This window comes from Melozone crissalis, unplaced genomic scaffold (genome assembly GCF_028551555.1).
Source record: "Melozone crissalis strain CALT ecotype California unplaced genomic scaffold, PUWL_Pcris_2 ptg000004l_1, whole genome shotgun sequence".
Classification (NCBI taxonomy): domain Eukaryota; kingdom Metazoa; phylum Chordata; class Aves; order Passeriformes; family Passerellidae; genus Melozone; species Melozone crissalis.
Genome location: NW_026535782.1, coordinates 36,759,316 through 36,781,018, shown reverse-complemented (window position 1 = coordinate 36,781,018; position 21,703 = coordinate 36,759,316). Strand labels below are relative to the sequence as shown.

The 21,703-nt window shown below is 46.3% G+C and overlaps 1 protein-coding gene across 2 annotated transcripts in view; it reads left to right on the top strand.

Annotated features, from left to right (window-relative positions):
• The window catches only part of NTN4 (netrin 4), a 47,760-nt gene extending 33,325 nt beyond the window's left edge, over positions 1 to 14,435 (top strand). For both annotated transcript variants that reach the window (XM_054272024.1, XM_054272031.1), the window contains exons 6-10: positions 5,031 to 5,241; positions 5,921 to 6,033; positions 7,213 to 7,281; positions 8,939 to 9,109; positions 12,715 to 14,435. In XM_054272024.1, the coding sequence (XP_054127999.1) occupies positions 5,031 to 5,241; positions 5,921 to 6,033; positions 7,213 to 7,281; positions 8,939 to 9,109; positions 12,715 to 12,851 (701 nt within the window). In that variant the 3' untranslated portion in view covers positions 12,852 to 14,435. The remainder of the gene's footprint in view (positions 1 to 5,030; positions 5,242 to 5,920; positions 6,034 to 7,212; positions 7,282 to 8,938; positions 9,110 to 12,714) is intronic.
• The last annotated feature ends 7,268 nt before the right edge of the window (positions 14,436 to 21,703 follow it).

Sequence of the window (21,703 nt, the reverse complement as noted above, 5' to 3'; positions counted from 1 at the left end):
TCAAGGAGAAGTACCTGCATGTAAAGGAAGAGGGAACCCTCCTGCAGTGAGGAGCTGCACCCCAGGCTGGGAGGATGTGTGAGGTTTCAGTTGTTCATTGAGGTCTGGTGGGGAACAGCTGCTTTTGTCCTGCTCCCTTGCTGCATATAATCCTCATGAGATTCCTGGCAGTCTGTTGCAGAGGTCCTCCTCCTCTCCACCTTTCACTCATTGCAAGGAGGGGCAGCAACAGCTGAACTGCCTGTTTTACAGCCCTAGTTCTCTTTATGGAAATGGAATTGACCACAGTTCATTGCTTGTGTAAATAATTACTTCACTGCTGTAGTATGTACACAATGATTTTTTTAAACAGTGAATTTAATGACTTAAAAAAGTTTCATTACCTACTTGTACACATCAAAGTTCTAAGTCTCCTCTGTAATATCAGATACTTTCCTTCCTTAATCATAGCCAGAACTTAGGCAATGAACTTTTATTTTGGAGTCTCATTAGGAAAAAAACAGGCTTAAGTGTTGTATTTACAGTAGTGGCTCTATCTCCTTTGTCACCTTGTTCAGTCCGTTGAGGGAGGGGATTTCATGAGGGACTCATTGTAGGCTTGTCCTTGTGCCAGACTGCCCAGTCCATAATCTGTGGCTGTTTGCAGTGTCCAAGAAGAAGTCAAATGGCACTTCCTGGGCTGGTCAGTGCTGAGTGGCTTTTCCTTCCTTGCAAAGCCAGATGGGAACCAGAGGTCTCAGGACATATTGCTGCAAAGCAGCCCCAGCTCAGAGGGAAGAATGCCAACCCTGTGCATGTGCCTGTGTGCAAGTTAGACCATTGTTAAGTCAGGCAGTACATCACATCATTAACTATGTGTTAGCCAAATTCTAGGGTTCTTGATTAAAAAGTTTCTCCTCACCTTTATGAGCCAGAGGAAGCTGTGGATATTAGATGATTAATGGGTATTTTTGTTGACATATGCCAGTGCTCGGTTCTCTTGGCTTTCTGAATACATCTCTGAATCTCTGGCCCATGGCATTCCACTTTCCACATAAAAAAATACGTGCCTCATGTGCCTCCATTACTCTTTAGTGCAACAATCCAGCTTTATGAACCACTAGATACTCATGAACTCTGGTATTTAAAAGCCAAAGATAACATATACTTAACAAGAACTGAAAGGTGCTCTTGAGTATAGTGAGAAAAAGTTTACATTTATTTACCTTCTTCATTAAGTACATCTACTTCATCACTTTTTTTTTTCCTGCATTTATGAATTGCAGAGCATGATAGTCCCTCAAGTATCTGAGGAAGACAACTTTTCCTAGCACGAACTGAATTCCGCAAATATAGAGATTATCTGAATGCTTTCTTTTCAGAGACCCTGTTACTACAAACTCCCAGATGATTTCTCTCTGGGCTTTTCAAACCCTCAAAAAAGCACTCCTCCCTAAGACCCCTTCACCTCTTCACTTCTGGTCTCCTGCTGCCAGGAATGCTCCCTGCACCCAGGGACTCAGCATCTCACAGGGGAGATGGCAGCTGCAGGGCCGTAGAAAATGACTAATGACTGTTAAATTAAATTATATAAGATCAATTACAGCCTATGCCTGGAACATTTCCAGGCACCATGCCATGGTCTGCAATAACAAGGGATATGCGTGGAGCCCTATTATTCTTTCGTGGGAAGGCCATGGCACTGCCTGCTTGTTTCTGGCCCAAGACACCATTATTGTTCAACCATTGAAAATTTAAAAATACCTAGGTCTAAGTAAATAAAGGAGTTGTTAAGCCATAATCTTTAAGGATACTTTAGAGATTCTTGTAGGCAAAGAGTGTATATAATATTTGCTCAGGAGTAGGAGTGTACCTGATAAAATGAAACATTCTGATGTTTAAAACACCAATCTGATGACTCTTTCCCCCTGTCATACCTATGAGTTCTTTTCTTTCCATCCTCATGAGTTTTTAAGCCTCAGCTACAGTACAATTGCAGGCAATAAAATCGAGTTTTATAATTGCGAAGTTCATTTTGCTTTTCAACTGTAGGGTTTTGAGGGTAAATATTTGTCATTTCCAAAGGTTAGCTGGTTTCCAAGGAAACCACAACAGTATCACCAATCCAGGGCAGGGAAATCCAGTTCTGCTGGCATCCCACTTACTGATTTTCCATCCCAGTCAGCACATGCAATGCCAGGACAAGCAGCTGTTAATTCATCTGTGCATGGAAGTCACATGCAGAATACTGCTATGTAGTTCTGGCTGGTAAAATGGCCATGATTTTTAGCAATGCTGCTTACAAATCAAAAAGAAAGGAAAAGGATCAAGCTTATGGAAAGTTTCTCTTGATCCAAAGCTAGGGCCCAGCCATTCCTTCTCTCACAGGAGCTCCCTTGGCTGTGGAGACTCCCAGCCCCTCTGGTGAAGCGGCCACGGCACATGAGACAGGCACGGTGCAGAAGCCTCAGCCTGAGAGTCTTACACTCTGTACCTGTGTATCTACAATGAAATGCCATCCAACACTGCCTGTGGCTACTTTCTCTGCTGCTCAGCTGCTCCTCTCACCTTCCTGGATGGGGCACTCCTATTACCTGTGCTACAGTGAGGTGCAGATTGTGTGGAAAGAGGAAAATGTGGTCTAAAACCAACACAGCACGGCTGCCCATGAGGAACCAACAGCTCCAGATTTCAAACATTGTATAAATCCTGCATCAGTCCTGCAACCTTTTCCTTCCTGCCCTTGCCATAATAAGGAAATACTCCATCATTTTTCCATGCATTTCTTTTAAATGTGGTATAACACTCCCACATCTGAGCTCTAGAGCCTAATTTCTGTGCTTGGTGCATAGCGATGGGCTTCACTTTATGTCTGCATTGCTCAGCAAGTTCCTGCTGCAGCCCTTCACAAACATTTACTGGGTTGAAAATTTGCCCTCCAAACCATTCCAATTAATGCCCTTTAGTGTCATCTTGGGCCTTCATCCACAATCCAAGAGCAAAAACCTTCAATTTGCCAGCTGCTACCTTGGTGGCTCATGGAGGAGTAGCCAGGAAGGATGAGATCCATGGAAGTGGATATGCAGGCCTGTTAGAAATTACCAGCCTTCACACACATCTCTTTCTGGCTTTTATTAAAAAGTGTAGCCAATTACATTCTCATTTTTAGTTGTCTTTTTAATTACTTATGAGTTTGCTGCTCTTTTTCATAATAGCTTTTGTAAATTTAATATTCTTGCTTCACTGTAATGTTTTAGTGTTGCCACTGATGTTATATTTTATATTAGGAAAAAAAAAAAAACGTGTGTAAAAGAATTGTCTAAAACATAAAAGCTCCAACCCCAATGGGGTTGTATGTAAAATTCAGCTGAAACCTGACCAAAACAGGACCAAATCTCTGGCTGAGCAGTGGGTTTATCTCATTAACTGGAGGAGAATAGAAGAGCCTTAAGTGCCTGATATTTCCCCTGAAGGGCCTGAGGAATGCCAGAAATACCCTCCTCATCTAGTAGGAAAATAGAGCATTTGGCTGTGTGTATCAGGTGTAAAACACTTCACAGACTTCAGGAGAAAGGTATGCAAGTCGCAGTGGGCGCTGTTGAAAACTATGCTATTAAAGGTACCAGAGTTCACTGCCTGCAGCTACTTACACATTTTGTGGAGAGCCTTTCTAATCTTTTAATTTTATATAATTATATTTGTTTGCGAGTGGAAAGGGTGGGGGAAATTTGGGGATTACTTTGGCAAAGATGTTGGAATCATAGTCGCCTCTAAGTTAACTGCCAATATTAATCTATCTTTTAATATTCTGAAACTATACTCCAGGTATGTCAGATTCCTGAAACCACAAAAATGTCAGAGCAAAATTAAATGTATGTGTGCAGCAATAAGTATTTTAAGAGAAAAAAATATGTTGCCTGTAATGGCTTTCCAGCTCTGTTGCCTTCAGAGTTGCAAAATAGAAAGATTGGTATTAGAATTTAATGAAAATATTCCCTACAGGTATCATTTTCTCAGGAAACTCAATTTTATGTAAATGACACTTTGGGCAAAGGTGTTTCAGCGGGAATTTTTTGCCATAAAGTGTAAGGCTGACCATACCATGTCCTGGTACAAACACTGAGGCAAGAAGAGCACAAGTCACTCAGTTGCTGGTCCTGCAGGCCACAGCATCACCTGCTGACCTGACCACATGGTCAGAGGTTTGGCTCATGCTTTTGATAGCTGCATTTCTGTTCTTTGAAAACATTAACATCTTTGGGGGAAAGTAGCTTTGTAACAGACATAAATTATGTTTATGTAAAAAAACCCCTCTAAGGAGTAGATAAGGAAAACTTCACATCACCTATTTTAGGGCATATTTTCTGAGAACCCAGTATGTCCCAGCACAGTTCTAGTGCATTGTTCTAATGCAAGAAGCTGTGAGGGAGAAAAGAGAGCAGCTGACATTTCTGATGTGCACTCTGCAAACCCGTGTCCTGGAGAATATGCAAAACCCTATCTCTGAGCTGTCAGTTCCCTCATTCTTTTTTCCTAATGTTTTTAATTGATGGTTTTAAAAATGAGACAGAGACAGAGGGGTACTTTTTGGTCAGCCTTCACTTTGATTAAAATGACTGTTCAGAGGGGTTTTTTAACCTCCTGGATGCATGGCAGTAGTTATTATTTCAAAAGGCAATTATACTCTGATTCATTTTTCAATGAAGCACCCGCAGCTGCTCAAACATCAAGTGAGGCAAGCACATCCCTGGGTACTCGGCCGGATTAGAATCCAGATGCTGCAAGGAAAGTAATAAAGGCCTGTTTGGCAAAACATAACACAGCACCACGCTAGGCTGACTAATTAAAAACTAGCTCACAAAACTTAAAATTCTACAGATTCCAAAGGGAGTCTCTGCTCAGATTTGTTTGGGTGAGGGATAAAAAAGCCCAGAAGCCCCGGAGGTGTCCCTCGGCAGAGAGGTGGTTTTGCAGGCATCTCCTGCACCTCTGTGATGCAGAGGCTGTGCACTCACACATGCTCTGTCCCTCACGGTGTCCCTCCCCTGCAGCTTGCTCCTGCCACCCCGTGGGATCGGCCGTGCTGCCCCTGGGCCCTGGCACCTTCTGTGACCCCAGCACCGGGGACTGTCCCTGCAAGCCCGGCGTGGCAGGGCCCCGCTGTGACCACTGCCTGCCCGGCTACTGGGGCTTCGGGCCCTACGGCTGCCGGCCCTGCGACTGCGCCCGCAGCTGCGACCCCCACACCGGTGACTGCCACAGGTGAGCTGGGGGGTCTCACTCTGTGATCTCACCCCCAGGAGGGCTCTGTTTGCACATGGCAAGCAGGCTGAAAGTGTCCATTGTGTCAAATACTTGGAGTTTGGTATGGGTTTGGTATGGCCAAGAAGTGGGGATAGAGTGGGAGCTGAGACTGTGGATCCCTTGGGAGCCTGGCACGCCATGGCAGGGCACCAGCAATGTTGGAGTTTTTGCTCTCAGTGCTGGTGTTAATGTACCAGGTGTTTTCCATAACCTTCACAGTTGTTTTCTCTCCACAATGTGTAAAATGTGGACCTCAGGGACATCTGAGTGAGAGGAGACCAAAGGCTTAATTTTGCTGTTTTAACTCAGCTTATATTGACTGGGGTTTGGAGTCAAGCTCTGACTTTTAGAAAACAGCACATTTTAATAATGCCCCACTCTCTAAATCTGACAGGTTGTTTTCTTTACCAGACTGAAAATATTTGTGGTGTATAAATCTCTATAACGTATTTTAAACGCAAAGTGGATCCATGATCTTCTCTGACAACACTCAACCTGTTCACCTTCCAAAACTGCCTCTTGCATTTACCACCATCAAGACGCACAGTCACGCTATGTCTGGAGGATGGGCTGGTAGTGGCCCTGCTTTCCAATGGCCCTTGGAAGAAGGTTGATCATCTCCCTTTTCTCTCAACAGCTCAGAAGTTCCCTGGCACAATGAAGCCCCTCCTTTCCAGGCAGTGCTCAACGAGAGCGAGCCCACCTGGGGCTGGGAGGATGAGCAGGGCTTCTCAGCACTCCGGCACTCTGGTAGGACTGCAGCTTTACGTGTGTTCCACCCACCCAATCCCTCCCACCAGCAGCCACTGCAGACCTAGTCTGCTGCGCTGACTTTTAGTTAGCTCCCTGGCAGTTGCAGGGGGAAATGGACATTCCTGCACTAACATGTGGAGGAATGTCCTTGTGGCCACCTCCTTCCCCTCTGAGAGCCAGAGCCTCAGAGGCCTTATGGTTCATCCCATCAATGCAAGGATGTGCAAACCCATTAGACAGATGCTCCATGCTGAATGCCTGTTCCTAGCATTTAGCTGTTGTAAGGTAAGAATTTGCAGTCCTAGCTCTGAATTTCAAGGCTGAGTGCCCTCATATTTTACTTGACCATCACATTTTAAAAGTATCCTTATATCCCCTCAAACTCAACAAACCAGCAACTTTATTTAAAGGGTGGGGTTTGCCACTTCACTGGCAGGCAGGTAGGGAATTTCTAACTCAGAATTTATTTCCCCGATACCCACAACAATTTTGGCATCGCTTGTAGCTTGTGATGCGATTTGAGATGGTCTAGCATGCAGCTGGAGAAGTTATTTCCCTCCAGTGTTCTCAGCCTGGGGGAGGTGGGTGCTGCATGAAGGTGGGTGCAGGGCAGGCTGGCCCTGTGGGGCAGCATCAGGCTCTCCTCCCTTGCAGCTGCTGCATGCAAGCAGGCAAGCGTCATTTCCTCCGTTTTCAGAGAGGGGCTTGATAACATCTCGAAGATACAGTAATTGAGTTAATTGAGGGGAAAGCTCCATCATTTGTCTAGGCCACTTCATTTTAAACGTAAATAAGTATATCGTGTTGTTCTTTGTTCTAAGATCACGGAAGTCATTAATCTGCCTTAACCTCTGCAACATTTCCTTTTAAAATTTTGTCTGGTACATTACGGTGTGGAAAATACCACAGGGAAAGATACGCATGTTATTTGCATCCCAAGGCAAAATAATAAGGCCTTTGTTTTCCTTCTTTTCTAATTGTAAACAAGGAGTAATTGCCCTTGGACCAAGAGTCTGTATTCACTCTCAATCTGAAAACAGTTTGCAAATTCCTTTTTTTTTTTTTGAGGTCTTGTGGCCCACTTGAAAAACCTCTGGCTCTTCCTGGGCTCTGCCTGCCAATATTTCTGCCTTTTAAGCACAATTCACCACCATTTGCCTCCTTCTTTTTCCCCAGGTAAATGCGAATGTAAAGAGCAAGTTTTAGGGAATCCCAAGGTCTTCTGCGGGATGAAGTACACTTATGGTGAGTTGTGGGTGAGGGGACTGCAAAGGGAGGTCTGCAAGGCAGTGCAAAAATGTATACAGAGCATGAGAGTTGCTGTGTGTGCACCACTCCATGCTGGCAAACCCACGGGATACATAGTCTAAAGGCAGAACTTCAGCGAAAATGTACAGGTATCATGTTTCCAAGTCAAGGAGGGTGAAGCATCTTGTTCTGTTACCCATCTCTCTTGCTATCAAAACACCCTTGTACAAAAATCATGGGAGGACGAGAGCTGGAAATGTCCCTGGGAGGTTGTCTAGGTCCAAGAGACACTATAAACCACTGTTACCCAAAATGGGTCACTGAAACAGTGTCTGTAGACAAGGTGCCCTAATCAGAGTCTAGAAGTTACTGTTTCTGAATGATACTGAATGTAAGGAGGGACTGTGATCACCACTCCATGGATAAAACAATTCCAGCAGCTACTGAGAACTCCCACTGTCAACAAAGTTCAGCTGTTGCAAGGGGATGATATATATTGTCTATGTGTCTCTTGGATTTAAATGAATGAGAAGAGGCTCTTTGTTTCCCAAGACCTCCCTGGTGTGTGCCAATGAACTGCCTCCTTCATACTGTGGCAGAGCAAGGAATGTTCTGTACAGCACTCCCTTCCTTCACAAGGAATCTCTTGCAGGGGTCTCCTGCACCTGTTTCATCTCACACTGAAGTTGAAAATGCACAGAGAGATAGCCCATACCTCTGCAAGCTGCAGAGCAACCCCCAAAGTGGAGTTCAAGGGGTTGCCAGTTGTTGAGATGTAGCCCTGGATTTGTGATATTAGGAAAAAATTTGATTCTGCTCTGTTTTGCTTCCCAGCCACGATAGTAACTGTGTTTAGTCTTGCAAAAGATAAGAAACTGGAAAAAAAAGAAAGCCACAAAACCTCCAAGTTCATAAATCTTATCTAAAGTGCACTCAGGCTGCCCCCACTTTCATCAGTCAACATGTGAATGTGTCAGCTACACTAGAGAGACATGAATTATGGGGCTCATCATGAGCTCCAGGAGGTCTCACTGAGAGAGGCTCCCCTGGGCTTCCCAGTGTGGGTGCTGAAAAAAGCACCAGCAAATGGGGATACCTACCAGTATAGGTCAGGGGAGGAGCTGAGCCCTGAGCCTCCACCACACAGGGGCTCAGCAGTGGAATGCCAGGTGGAAGAAATGAGTGAGCTCAAAACACTCCCTGATTTGCCCCAGTGCCCACCAATGGCTCGCTCTCCTCCACTGAATTTGGATTTGGCAGCTCTGCAAAGCAGCAGGACTGGCACTGGGTGGGATGAGGCTGAGGCCAGCAAAGCCTCCAGGTCCATCCCTAAATCCAACTGATTTCCAAAAGAGATAAGCAACACAAAGGGTTTGTTGAACTCCAGGGGAAAATGGGACCTCACACTCTCCTGGCAGTTCCAGAGGCCATGGCCAAAGCAACTGGCATCATTTCTGCCCATGGGTGTGGGGATGTACATGCTTCCCAGCAGCTGCTCTGATCCTGGGCTCCCCAGCAAGGAGCACTGGGCTAACTCCTGTAACAAAGCACTTGTCCTCACTGCTTCACCCAGACACCAGCACTAGACCAAGATAAAAAAAAGACCCCTGTAAGTAATTTGTATATTCCTGGTTTTAAATTCCTGTGTTCCCAGTAATCAAGACAAAGATCTTGTCAGCTCATGACAAAGGCTCCCATGCAGAAGTCAGTGTGAAGATCAAGAAAGTCTTGAAGTCCACAAAGCTGAAGATCCTCCGGGGCAAGAGGACACTCTACCCTGAATCGTGGACTAACAGAGGCTGCACTTGTCCCATCCTCAATCCTGGTAAGTTTGACTCCCTGAACAGTACATCCCCACCACATATATACACAGATTTCATTGCAGCCCCTCTGTCTCCTCATACCAACGAGCATACCAACTGGGATTGCAGCCCAGTGCTAATTAAAACTTATTGTCTGTTACATCACTTGGATTCCAACAGCAATCTCCATCAAATTGAAATTTCATAGAGAAAAACTTGGTTCATCCTATAGGCTTTGAAACACACAGTTCTCTTTACATAGCATAGCAACAGGCTTTCAGCTGTACCAGTCTCTGTTCCCAGAGGGAGGGAGGTGCATATCACGCCCCAATAGCATGATACATCTTTCAAAGCTAAAGCTAATTTGAATCTATAAAAACATATGTAAATCTGATTTGAATTGGGATACTGCACTGAAGTTCTAATCTAAACTCAAGGGAAGATTTCTGTTTGAAAGTAACACAAATTTAGATCTACAAGATTTGGAAGACATTTTTTTATGCAGTGAGGGAAGAGCTCCACAGTTTTTTCCCATCTTTCACTGAAATGGAGTATAAGCAACGGTGGCTAAACAATGCATGCAGTCTCCAGTATGGATAAGGACATGCAGGCACAGGGGTTTCTTCCACAGAGCAAAGCTAACATACCTCTCCAGCTGACATACCTCTCTTTACAGCTCCAAGATAAATGAGCAGTTACCAACTAATTCAAATGAAGGGCTTTCTTTCCATGGGATGTATACACCACTGGGAAATTGGCAATGGAAGCATTGATGTAGGTGCTGAGACATCCCTTTCATGTGCAGCACTAGGAACTAGGGGCTACAGGGCTGTCTGTGGGGCTGGGCTGTGCAGAAAGGTCATTCACTGATGAGGTGTTTGCAGCCTTCTTTCATGTCCTCAGCAGTGACTGTCTGGTTTTGAAGGCAAGCTGCTGTGATAGCACAGCTGTAGCTAGGACTTGTCAGCTGCAAAGGTCAGAGGAATCAGCAGCATTAGATAGGGCTCTACTGTTTAAGTGCAGTAAGACTTTGGATATTGCTGGAACACCATAAATCACTAATCAAATAGCCATAGCTGGTGTATTTTTCCATATGCAATGAAAACTCAAGCAAGAAAGCCCAGATGCAGCTGCCTTAATATGAACCTGAAGGAATGCAATGGAAGCTGTCCAAAACTGAGCCTGCAGGGCAGCTCCACACCTAACACCCAGCTTTGCCACTCGACTGACTTCAGAAGAGCTTCACTGATTTTCCCCAACAGATGAAAAGACAGCATTAATCACAGAATCAGTGGAGATCTCTTAGAAAACAGCAGAAAGGGGGAGATGCAACTGTCCTTAGTGACAGTCCAGGTGTCTGACACATCAGGTGTTAATCCCTTGTTACTTCCTTGCCAGCTCTCATGATTTACACTGCAAAGCTTGGTATTGTTTTGAAATGCAGCTGCTGGTCCCATGAGTATAAATTAATCTCTGCCTTCATGTTGAAAAGAAGTTTGTTGCTAATAGGAAACTTGAAAACATCTGTTGAGTGAATCTTTAAGATTCAGTGATGTCGAAGAGGGAAAAAAAGATTCCTGATTTTTTTTTAATTCATTATTTTCTTTAGCTACCACATTCATTTCTGAGTGGCTTGCAGTGCAATATTAGCAGATTCAATCCTCTGTCACAGTAAGAGCTTATGGCCTACAGGTGAATAAACCAAAACCAGCTGGATGAAAAGTCAAGCTGACATAAAACAATTTTCTGACATACAGCTATAATGGAAATCACATCTTCAAAAACTTCGAGGAGATCAAAGATAAATGTAAAAGTAAGACAGATGTGTTTTTATACCATTTTACAGAAGAAAAGGGATGCCAAAAGGAGAGTAAGCACTTAAAGGCTCTGACAAGGCAAAAAAACCTGCAAACATTTATCAGATCTGTGAGGGCTATTTTCAGATGAAGAATGTGCTTAAGTTCATACAAGGGGAACCCTTTCACCACCCTTGCACACCTTCTGCTCCACACACACACACACACACAGGCAGATTCTGCTTCTGGGGGACACTGAGCTGAAAGATTTAAAGGTCTCACCTGTTTGCAAGGTAACAGGAGCCCATCTCTTCCCTGGCTCTGCCAAGCACAGGCAGAGAGGCAGAGAGCAGCTTGCCAGGACAAACTGCACAGCCTCAAGTGGCATCTCAGTCATTTGACTCATTTTAATTTTACTGTTCTGTAGCATCAGGTTGAAAATCTAGAAAGCCCTACACAGTCAGCAACGATGGCAACATTTGCTTGCTCTCTGAGTATGCATACCACATTTCTCTCTCAAGGGAAATAAATCTAGGAACCCTTGAAAAGTGATATTTTTAACAGCAAGATTGACTTGGCCAAAATGAATGTCTTTTGAAGGGTATGCTGCCACACACCTATCCTGTGTTTACTTGTCAGAAGAGAGAATGTGTGTGCCCAAAAACTCAAATTAAGTAGAAAACAAATTGTATTGCTTGACCTTTAACTTGGGAGGCATCCTCCCTTTATTCTGGACTGCAAAATGGAAGCCCAAAACAACACAAGCTGCAGCCAGGATGGAGTGGGATGGCTGAGAGCACCCAGGGAAGGCCCATCTCCCGTACCTGGGTTGCACCAGTGTTCCCCAGACTGGTGCAAGAAGCAGTGGGTACAGGAGGGGTCTAATGCTAGCTGTACCCTAAATGTGCTGCAGTGGCATGCTGACCCTGGCAGGGAGCTCCTCCTGCCATGAAAGGGATTATACTCATTATTATCCCCATTTATGGCACATTTGTGGCCCATTTAGGCTGTTTGGATCTGTGGCAGTGTTTCTTTAGCTAATTCAAGCCAAAGGCTTTGCTCTATCCTCCTGTTTAGCAGCTGTTACCTGGTTCCAAGCAGTCTTTTGAGTCGTGTCCTGAAAGCCAAGCACAGACCTGGATGCCTGAGGAAAGCCCTGCAGCAGGGCACGACAGGGACACACTCCAGCCCTTTCTATCTGTTCTGAACAACCAGCTGAAGCTTTGTCAGATCCTGCTGTCATGTCTCTAAAACATCTGGCAGAGGCAGAAATTAGTTCTTTTCAGTGTGACAGCCACTCCTTCAGGCTCTTCTAGGGTACTGGTTCCTGCACATTTAGTGTTGCCTCTCACTGGGGTGTGGCATGCCTTTGTCTCCAAGGGGCCACTGGCAACTCCGAGCAAGATACCGAGCACTGGACTGTCCTGCACTGTTCCATTCCTTGAATTCGCTGAACTGATCTCCAGGCCCAGATTTATTCAGGGAGAAGTGAGGCAGATGGCTGCCAAATGAAGGTAATAGCAGTTCCCAGAAAAGGTGTAAAAACTTGCTGTGCCACCCCCAGAGTTCATCCATCTTTTGTTTATATTTAGAAGCTCACAAAGTCACATTTTGTGTGCTGCATCTCTCTGACAGGTAGCCACAGGAGTCATTTTGCCAAAGACACAGATAGAGCTATAGATATACAGATATATATGAGAGCCAATATATATAAATATTTCTTTGTGTAAGTGCTTTTTTGCACGGGACTAGATATCCAGGCTGACTTTGCAGCTCAATAGGCCTCTTGAGCATGGTACTGTGCAGTCCCTGACCGCTCTGCTGCTTTGCAGGCTTGGAGTATCTTGTGGCAGGACACGAGGACGTCCGAACAGGCAGACTCATTGTCAACATGAAAAGTTTTGTCCATCAGTGGAAGTCGGCTCTTGGAAGAAAGGTCTTGGAGATTTTGAAAAGAGACTGCAACTAGAGGTGTGCAACTGCCTGGGGCATTTCTTTATGCACAAAATGCAACAGCCTCCACAAAGAGAAGACCTCTAGCATGAAAACTGGAATGTAAGAAAATAGTGCCAAAACATGTAGTGAGGCATTCAGAGTTGTAGGCACTGTCTAATTTAACCCTTTCTGGCCGATGTTCTTTCACTTGCCTATAGCTTCCTTGTCAGGGCCTCACCCTGAGCTCTGCTCATTGTTATGTTGAGGGGAAAAAAAAGGAAGGGTGGTGGATGCTTGTCTCGCTCCAGTGTGCTGTTGGAGCAACTCCCATGAAGCCACTGATCACCCAAGACTAAACTGCCACCCTCAAAGAGCTACTGCTGAGAAGCAAACACTGCCAGTGCCACTTGTGTGCATCCTGAGTGACTTCCAGGGCTCCCAGAGGATGCTGTGGGGAAGGCAATGGGTAGGTGCTGCCACCCACGTGGCAATGAGAATCACTCCTTAGAAACACCCCCTTACAGGTTAGGACATGGCACCCATCAAAGAGAATGGGATGCCACTTGCTTTTAGCCTGTTTGCCCTGCTGAAGGTTTCAGGGGCTAGATTCTCTGCTGATGCTGCTGAGGAGAGAGCTGCTGGAGTGAATTGAACCCCTCTGCCTTGGCACAGGCGTGTTGCAGGGCAGAGGCCAGCTCTCCACCCACTGCATGGCTGCAGAGAAGAGCCAGCTGCAGAGGGTGCAGTGTCTCTGAGCTTTTGTCCTTGAAGTGTTAAAAGATGAACCTAGCCCTAGTGTAAATATTTCATTGTATAAAGCACTTTACTACCTGCCGCTTCACGGTGTGGGGAGTCTAATTGTGTTGGGGAAAGAAGAATTTGAAGGTGGCACATGAGAAAAAACTCCCAGAAACAGAAGCACTCCTGAGGACCCCCCAGTTGGACAGCATTAACAGTATAAAGGGAATGGCCAGCCTGGCACTGGCCACTCAGAGTATCTGAGGATGCAATCTGAAAGATAAAGTATTTGCACTGAAGTCCCAGCTTCAGACCAGCACTTGGACCACGTGGGCAGGACTCCAGCAAGACTTTGCAAACAGAGTGGGGAGAAGAGACTTTGAGATAAAAATGCAATTGCAGGAGGAGAAAAACTCCGACTGCAGGAAAAGGAGTGGATGTAGAGAACAGAAAGGACTTGCATTTACATATCACAACCCAGCAATTCATGGTGGGCCTGGAGTTTATTTTATTTTTATGTTAGTATTTAAAACTGAACACTTTATTTTTTTCTTCTGTTTGTGTTATTGTTTGCAATATATACAGCCATTATACTCCCTCATTAACACCATTATGAAATACAGCACAGTTTACTGCAGTTTTCAGCACTAAAATATATCCTTTCTGTAAAGCATCCTTAAACCACATTGCATAGAGTGTATGTTGTTTATGAGTGTGAGGGGAAAGAAGACATACAACACCAGAAAAGTCACTTGTCTACCAATCCACTTTACGTATGTATTTTTCTTTCAAGGTCCTGTGGACTCACAGAAAAAAGATGCTATTTTGGTAATTTGTTTTTGTATCTCATGTATGTAATAAATATAATATGATTTCAACATCTTCTTCTGTTACTGTTTATGCCAATGGCAGCAGGATCTGCATGCCTGCACAAAAGAGCTCAAGCAAAGATTGCACTGGGTGAGGAGAGGCTACCATAGGAGATATTTTCCTCTCTGGCTGGGGGGTAAAATGCAACACATGGTAGAAAGCAAAGCAGCATGGATGGCTCACAAAAATCTCATTTCACCTCTTGTTTTTGGGAGGTTTATAAGCTCTTCTCATAAGAAGGGGAATTGTACCTAAATATTTTCAAAGCTGGCCAGATCCTTGGCCCCACACAGTCTTGAAGGCTGAGCTGCAGAGCAAGTACTTATAAGAAGCAAGTTGAGGATGGCAGAAATAAGGTTTGTTCCCTACATTTGAAACTACTAAGGGGAAACAAAAGGCTGTGGGAAACAAGTGCTGTGGCAAAAGGTCTACAAAAACACTGCAGAGTGAAGTCAAGCATCAGAAATTAGTGGCCAGGGGGTCAAGCCATAATCCGCAGTGTGGGCAGCAGCTCCCCAGGTGGGTGGTTAATCAGTGACTGCAGCAGCACCCATCTCCCTGCTGCAGGAGAGTGCAGGGACAGGCTCCCTGTACAGGCACTCAGAGACCAAGAGCCTCCAATAGCTCTGTTTTGATTTAAAACTGTGAGTTTACCTGCTTCACGCATTGTTAGCTTAATTTTATTTTAATGCCACAGAAAATATATTTGCAGTGACCAGTTGATTCAAATATATTTGATGTGGCCTTGTGAAAGCTGGAGGTGTGATCCCACTGTCCCAGCCAGCTCAAGCACTGTAGGAAACCAGGATGGCTTTGTTGGCAGTGCTGCTTACAGCATCTTGTCTGACTCCTCTCCTAGCCTTGGACACTGATGGTTTTATGGAGGAAAGGGGTTAACTTCTGAGGGGTAAATCTGCCCTTGAGAAATTTCTGTCAGGGGATTTTGGCTGCAAGAAGTGTCCCATTGCAAGGAGCAGATGAGCTGGATATCAAAGAATCACTGAATCAGTTGGGTTGGAAAAGACCTCTGATATCATTGAATTCAAGCTTTGACCAATCACCACCTGCTCAGCTAGACCATGGCACTAAGTGCCATGTCCAGATGTTTTTTGAACACCTCCCGGGATGGTGACTCCACCAGGTCTCTGAGCTGCCCATTACAGTGTTTAACATCCTTCCTGTGAAAGAATTCTTCCTGATGTCCAACCTGAACCTCCCCTGGCACAGCCTGGGACTGTGTCCTCTTGTCTTGTCTCCTTGCAGGTGGTTGTAGAGAGAGAGGTCTCCCCTGAGCATCCTTCTCTCTAGGCCGAGCTCCCTCAGCCACTCCTCACTCTATCCCTCTTTTCATGTGACATCACAAAATGGCCAACCAGGCCCTCCTTAGCAAGAAAAGCTTCTTTGGACACTGTCTTTGCAGCTCAGTGAGTTAATGGAAGCAGCCTGCCTGGTTTATCTGATTACTTCCCTCTGTCATGTGTATGAGAAGAGGATGTCTGTCTCTGCCCACCTGAAGACTAGATCTGTTGTTTGATGATTCCAGGAATAGCATTGCCTTGTCCAGTCCTTCTGTGTGACAAAAATCAGTGGCAGGAAAACCAACCCAGTCATAATCAAAGTTGGCAACAGCACCCACAGAAGGGTCTTTTCTTCCAGAACTGCCCCACCGACGCGGGCAAAGCTGGCAGCTGAGGCCAGGCTGCCCTTTCTGGATTGTGCTGCTTCTGTCAAGGGGTGAGTGCTGGATTTTCAGGAATCAGAGATGGGAATTGCCACAGTTCTCCCTAGGGCATCCTCATGCTGTCCTTATGCCTCACCTGCCCCTAAAGAACAAGGACCTCCCTGCTGCTGAGGGAAGCATGGTGGAGTCTCCTTTTTGCAAGGCTGGAGGCCAGATGTCAGCAGTGGCCAGGGATCAGTGATGGGGGCTGGGGCTGCCTGCCAGAGCCCCGTGCTCCTGGCTGTCTGTCAGCACTGCAGGAGTGAGTGGTGTTGGTACCCTGGGCTTGCTGGAGGAGGTAAGGCAAGGTAAGGTGTGCTGGAGCCAGCTGCCACCACAGCACTGAGCCTGGCTGTCCACAGCTATGCAGCCCCTCCAGCACCTGACCCAAACCTGTCCTCCTTCAAGGCACTCACAAGACACCTCTTCCACTCTTTTGGAGGACATGAGCACTCCACTCTCTGGCACATGAGCTCCCAGCAGAGAGGCACAGAGAAGGAAACAGCTGGCTCCAGCAAGTTTTCAATGCCTCCTTGCACTCTCTGAGGCAAATCCTGTGCCAAAAGAATTATCAGGAATTGGCACTAAGCCACTGTGTCTTTCTCCACTGTCCTCTGCCACCACTGCTACCTGTGGAAGAAAGCAGAGTAAGTCACACAGATCTGCCCATTGGTTTTCCCTAACCTGAAGCTGGGTTTTTGGAGGAGGCTGTACTCAGAGACATCCCACAGCCTCCCTGAGAGGTGGCCTTACACCAGTACCTGGAAGCAGGGTGAGTCTCCCCAGCTGTGCAGGGCCTTTGTGATGGGTACCTCTGCCCATTCATCAGGAAGCAGGAGGTGATTAGTGAAGCATCTTCTTTCACTCAGTTAAAGACCATTTTTCTCTTTGGATCACCTCAACAGACACTAACCATGCCCACAGGCTCTGAGTGCAAGGAGGGCCAGCAGAGCAGCCCCCTGCAGGCCCAGCCACATCCATCCATCCATCCCTGCAGCAGCAGCTGGCCATGGCTCCCAGCAGCATGGCCCCCTCCCCTAGGAAGTGCCACTGATGGGAGCTTCCTCATGCCAGACCAGGCCCTGTTGGGCTACAGAAGTGCTCTGCCCCCCTGCCATGGTGAGAAGCTGCAGAGGACTCAGGGTTGTGCTGCCTGCATGTGCATAGGGCCACCCAGCCAGTGACTGCTCGCCCCTGAGGAATGCAATCTCCCAGTCACAATGGAAAATTACAGGCATGTTTTATATAGTTGCTCCAGCAGGCCAAATCTTCTGGGATATGACCATGTTGCTGAAAATGCCTGAACATCTGGGACTACAGGCCTGCCTAAATGGAAATCTGGGCTGGTATGGGTAAACATAACAATTCAGGAACAAATAGCTGCAGTGTACTTTTTTTTTTAATCTTTATTTTTAGTTATTGTATTGACTTCAATATCAACACAGGATAGAATAAACATCTCAAAAATGTCCGGTGGCTACTGCCTCAGCATCCACAGGAGCTCTCTCTCTGATAAGGCTGGCGGGGATCAGCTGTCTGTGGGCCTTCTAGGCTGATGTGTTGATTTTTTGATGATGGTGTTTCCAAAGCATGCTCTTACCCAGGGGTCACAGTTTCTTGCTGCTCTTTTCCCACAGTTCAGCACAGAAACTTCATGAATGCCTTGTATTGCTTCAAGGGAAGGCAGTGATGCCTCAGCAAACCTCAAAGGCTGGGAAATACACTATATATGGGAAACTTGTAGGCATATTGAAAATGTTAGCATGGCCAAGAGGCCAAAGTGCTGCAGCAGGCATTGGGAGAGCCACTCTCTGTGTCTTGCTCATCTCCTCACTTCTCCACCACTCTTAGGGGTCCTTTGAGCAAAAATAATGCTGGGTTGTTTGGTGATGTATCACTGGTGTGATGCACTCATGTGGGCACTTAAGCCCAGCCAAGTCCTGTAGCCCAGAAAAATGTCATCATGCCCAAGCTTTGTTGCAATGCCATGTGCAGTTCTACATATCTCCAAGTACTACCTGGACACTTTTTCAGCTGTAGAAGACATGTAAAAGAAGTTTCCCAGGCCACTAAAGGTCATGGGGGATTGTGGGCCTGGATGAAGGTGTGCATATGTGCATCCCCATGCTCACTTCATTTCCCAGATGGTGTTTACTCTGCTCATGTCTCTGAGCTCCCCCTGACCAGGCAGGTTGTTCATACTGACTGCATTTCTTTCTTTGGCCTCTTGTCTCAGATTTATACATGGAAATTAAATAGAGTTATTTAGCACAGGACATGGCTTTTAAGACATCTGGAAATGAGAGCTGGCGAAAGACCCTCAGATCTGTATGAAAATTGCTGAAAAGAATAAAGTTGCTTCCTAAAGCAAACATTAGTGAAATTTCCCCCAACTGATTTGCTGAGGACATGGATATGCACCCCTTCTAGCAGGTGCAAAATGCAGCCCAGCTCTAGGCTCAGGACACATGCCTGAGGTACACCAACAGGTGAAAAAAGATCAAAACCAAACAACCACCCATTCAGCCGGCATCAACCTGGAGGAAAGGGCATTCCTCACTGCAGTTCCTGTGGCAGATTCACACATGATCTCTGCCTGGATCAGTAGGAGATATTTCTCACATTATTACCTTAAGATTTATACATTTAAAAATAGGTTTGCTCTCTGTCTCTGCTGTTTATCAGAGCTTTCCTTGATTTGCATCAGGTGCAACTCACATTTGACCTCGAGCACTTGTGAAGCCTCTGTGTGGTCACATCTGCTGCATAATCTCTGCTTGGGCTTTATCTGAGTAACACCTGTTACTCAGAGATCAGAAAACATTATTTCAGATACACAACCAAGGAGAGATTCACCTCACCTAACGTGCGGTGCTGGTGGCAGATGGCGGTCAGGACAGGATCCCCCAGCCCCCCCAGGGTTGCAGAAGAGACCCAGGAGCACCCTGAGGGGTATTAGAGCTGCCCATCTGCCCCACAGGGGCAGGTGAAGGGGCAGGAAGATGCACAGGTTCTTGTGCAACTCAAGGAGCATCAGCAAGATGCTCTTGGCGTAGAAGCAGAGGATTAAACTAATGCTTAAGGGGAGTTAAACAGAACAGAGGTGCAAGCCGGGACACTGTCACCTCTGCAGCTGTGGGTACATACAGTGACAAGGGACCCCAGCCACAGGAGACAAGGAAGCCTCAGCATTTCCCCCTGCCTTGTCCCTTGTCCCCCTGCCAGGACATGGCTCCCTGGATCTGATCAGTCTCTTACATTACAGTGCTACAAGAAGAAGCCATTCCTTGACCTGCAGAGCAGGTCCTCAAAAAGGCCCCCAGAGCTGCTGGTGTGACTGGAACAGGGAAGCTGACTCAAGGGAGTCTAACCTGGTCATGGCCACACATGCAGCCTGCAGTTGCCTAAGGGGGTTGAAAATGCTCATGTGGAGCTGTGTGTGCAAAATAAACGTGCCCAGAGCCACTCTGCAGTGCAGCAAACCCCTGTCTCTGCCATCAAACACCTCTGACACAGACATTTTGGGAGGGATGCTGCCCCTGGGCAGCCCCCAGGCCGGGGGGTCAGGAGAGGATGGAGTGGTGCAGAGCTGTGCCAAGAGCCAAGCTGACAACTCTGGGGTACAGATTCTCACCTTGCAGTGCCCAGAGAATTTCCAGAGAACTGTGTCATTTATTCCCATGCCTGTACCTCCGCAGAGGCAGCACATCCTGCCCCGTGACTTGGCCTTAGCCGCCGCCAACATCTACAAAGGCAGGAGGAAAAAAACAACAACAAGAAAACAGAAGCCAAGTTATGCAGCAGAGGGGGAATAAAAATATTTCCCTGGTCGCGGCGGGTGACCGGCAGAAACCCCGAAAGGCGCAGTGAATACAATGCCCGGCGGCCCGCACAGAGCCCGGCCCCGGCCCCGAGGAGCAGCCCCGGCGGCAGCGCTCCAGGGACCAGGGACAGTGGCGGTGCCCGTGGGACGGGCCAGCACTCCCGGTCCTGCTCGGGGACATAAACAGGACGCCCCACCTCTGGCAGATAGCGATCAGCTGGACAAGGCAGGAGAGGGAAGAGGCCGGGCCCCGCGGCGCCCCGGTCACCTCTGAAATGACAAAGCATTACTGCAAATGACACAATTGGAGCGGTGCTGCAAGGAGCTTCCACACCGACGGCAACAGGAGGGCACCATCCGTGCGGGGTCTGCTCCATGCCGGTGCCTATTTCACACAGTTAAAGCAGTAACCACTGAATTCTTCTGAGCCAAAAGCATTTATAATTGGATAATGGCCACTGAGCATCGGTAGGTGCGTTGCCGAAAGCCTGAAGGAAACCATGAGATTTTTTTTTTTCCACCCACAGCACTATTATGAAGCTGACAAGGTCCTGCTCTCTGTAATTCCTATTAATTTTACTGCCTGACCTTCAAGATTTATGACAGCTTTGTCTGACATTCATGGGGCAGACAGGTATTGTTACATGCCGACGTAACCCAGGTAGCAGCCACGGGTTGTTCTCCACAAATGACTGCACTCCAGTCAGCTTTGGAAAACTCCCTGCTTTGTACAGGGAAATACTAAGTAAATGAGAATCGCTTTAAATTCCAGTCTCCCTTTCCACCCTCAGGGAAACACAACACATGCCAGAGAACAGAAATCACTGCTCATCCTGTATTCAAACAACAGGCAAGCTTAAATCCTTAGAAATCCTTGAATACTCAGCAGATGATGACATACACTGAGGCCGTACTATACCTGTCATTTAAACCCTCTGTGACTTGAAAAAATCAAATACACTGCAGTTATACTAGCCAGAGGCAAAGGAGGAGTGACCAGCTGGTCATTCTTTTCCTTCCAGGACTCTGATTTCTCTAGCAGAGTCTTTTTTTATCCTCTATGTAACATCCAAAATAGAGAGAAATCAAAGAGAACTAAAATAGCAACGGTACAAGAAAAAACACCATCAGGAGTTCCTGTTCACAAGGCTATCCTGGCATTCATCTGGGGCTGTTGACATATTTAATAGTCAGCCGGTCTCTGCCAGCTGGATGCCAGCTTCAAACTCAAACCCACAACTGTGATAACTTCTTGCTTCATGTTACACTTCATGCACTGTTATTTTTCTTGCCGTGTGTTAGCAGTGCAGATTATTCTGAGGAACAGCTTATCTGAAGGCATCCTGAAAAATAGACCTACATGGGTAATCTCAAGTTTCCCCCACCTGGGGAAGCAAGGATTTTGCTTCCATGTTATGTTAAGGAAGGATTTTTTCTGAGTGAATTGTAGCAAAGAGAGCCTATTGCTTTGCTGTCAAAGGAATATGTGTGTTACCATCACTTTAGTACAATTTCTGTAATGTTATGAATGTTTCTTCAATAAACTGAAGAAACATTTTCTTTTTAATGATCTGTAGCTCATGGAGATACATGTCTTCCCAATTCCCCTCCCAAGCTGGTGCAGAATTGCGCTCTGTTGGTGGATGCTGGTGCTGGGTTATACTAAGTGCTGTCCAAAGAAGTTTTCTCCCAAAAGACTGCAGTGTCTGAGGGCTCCAGGGAGACCAGTTCTGGG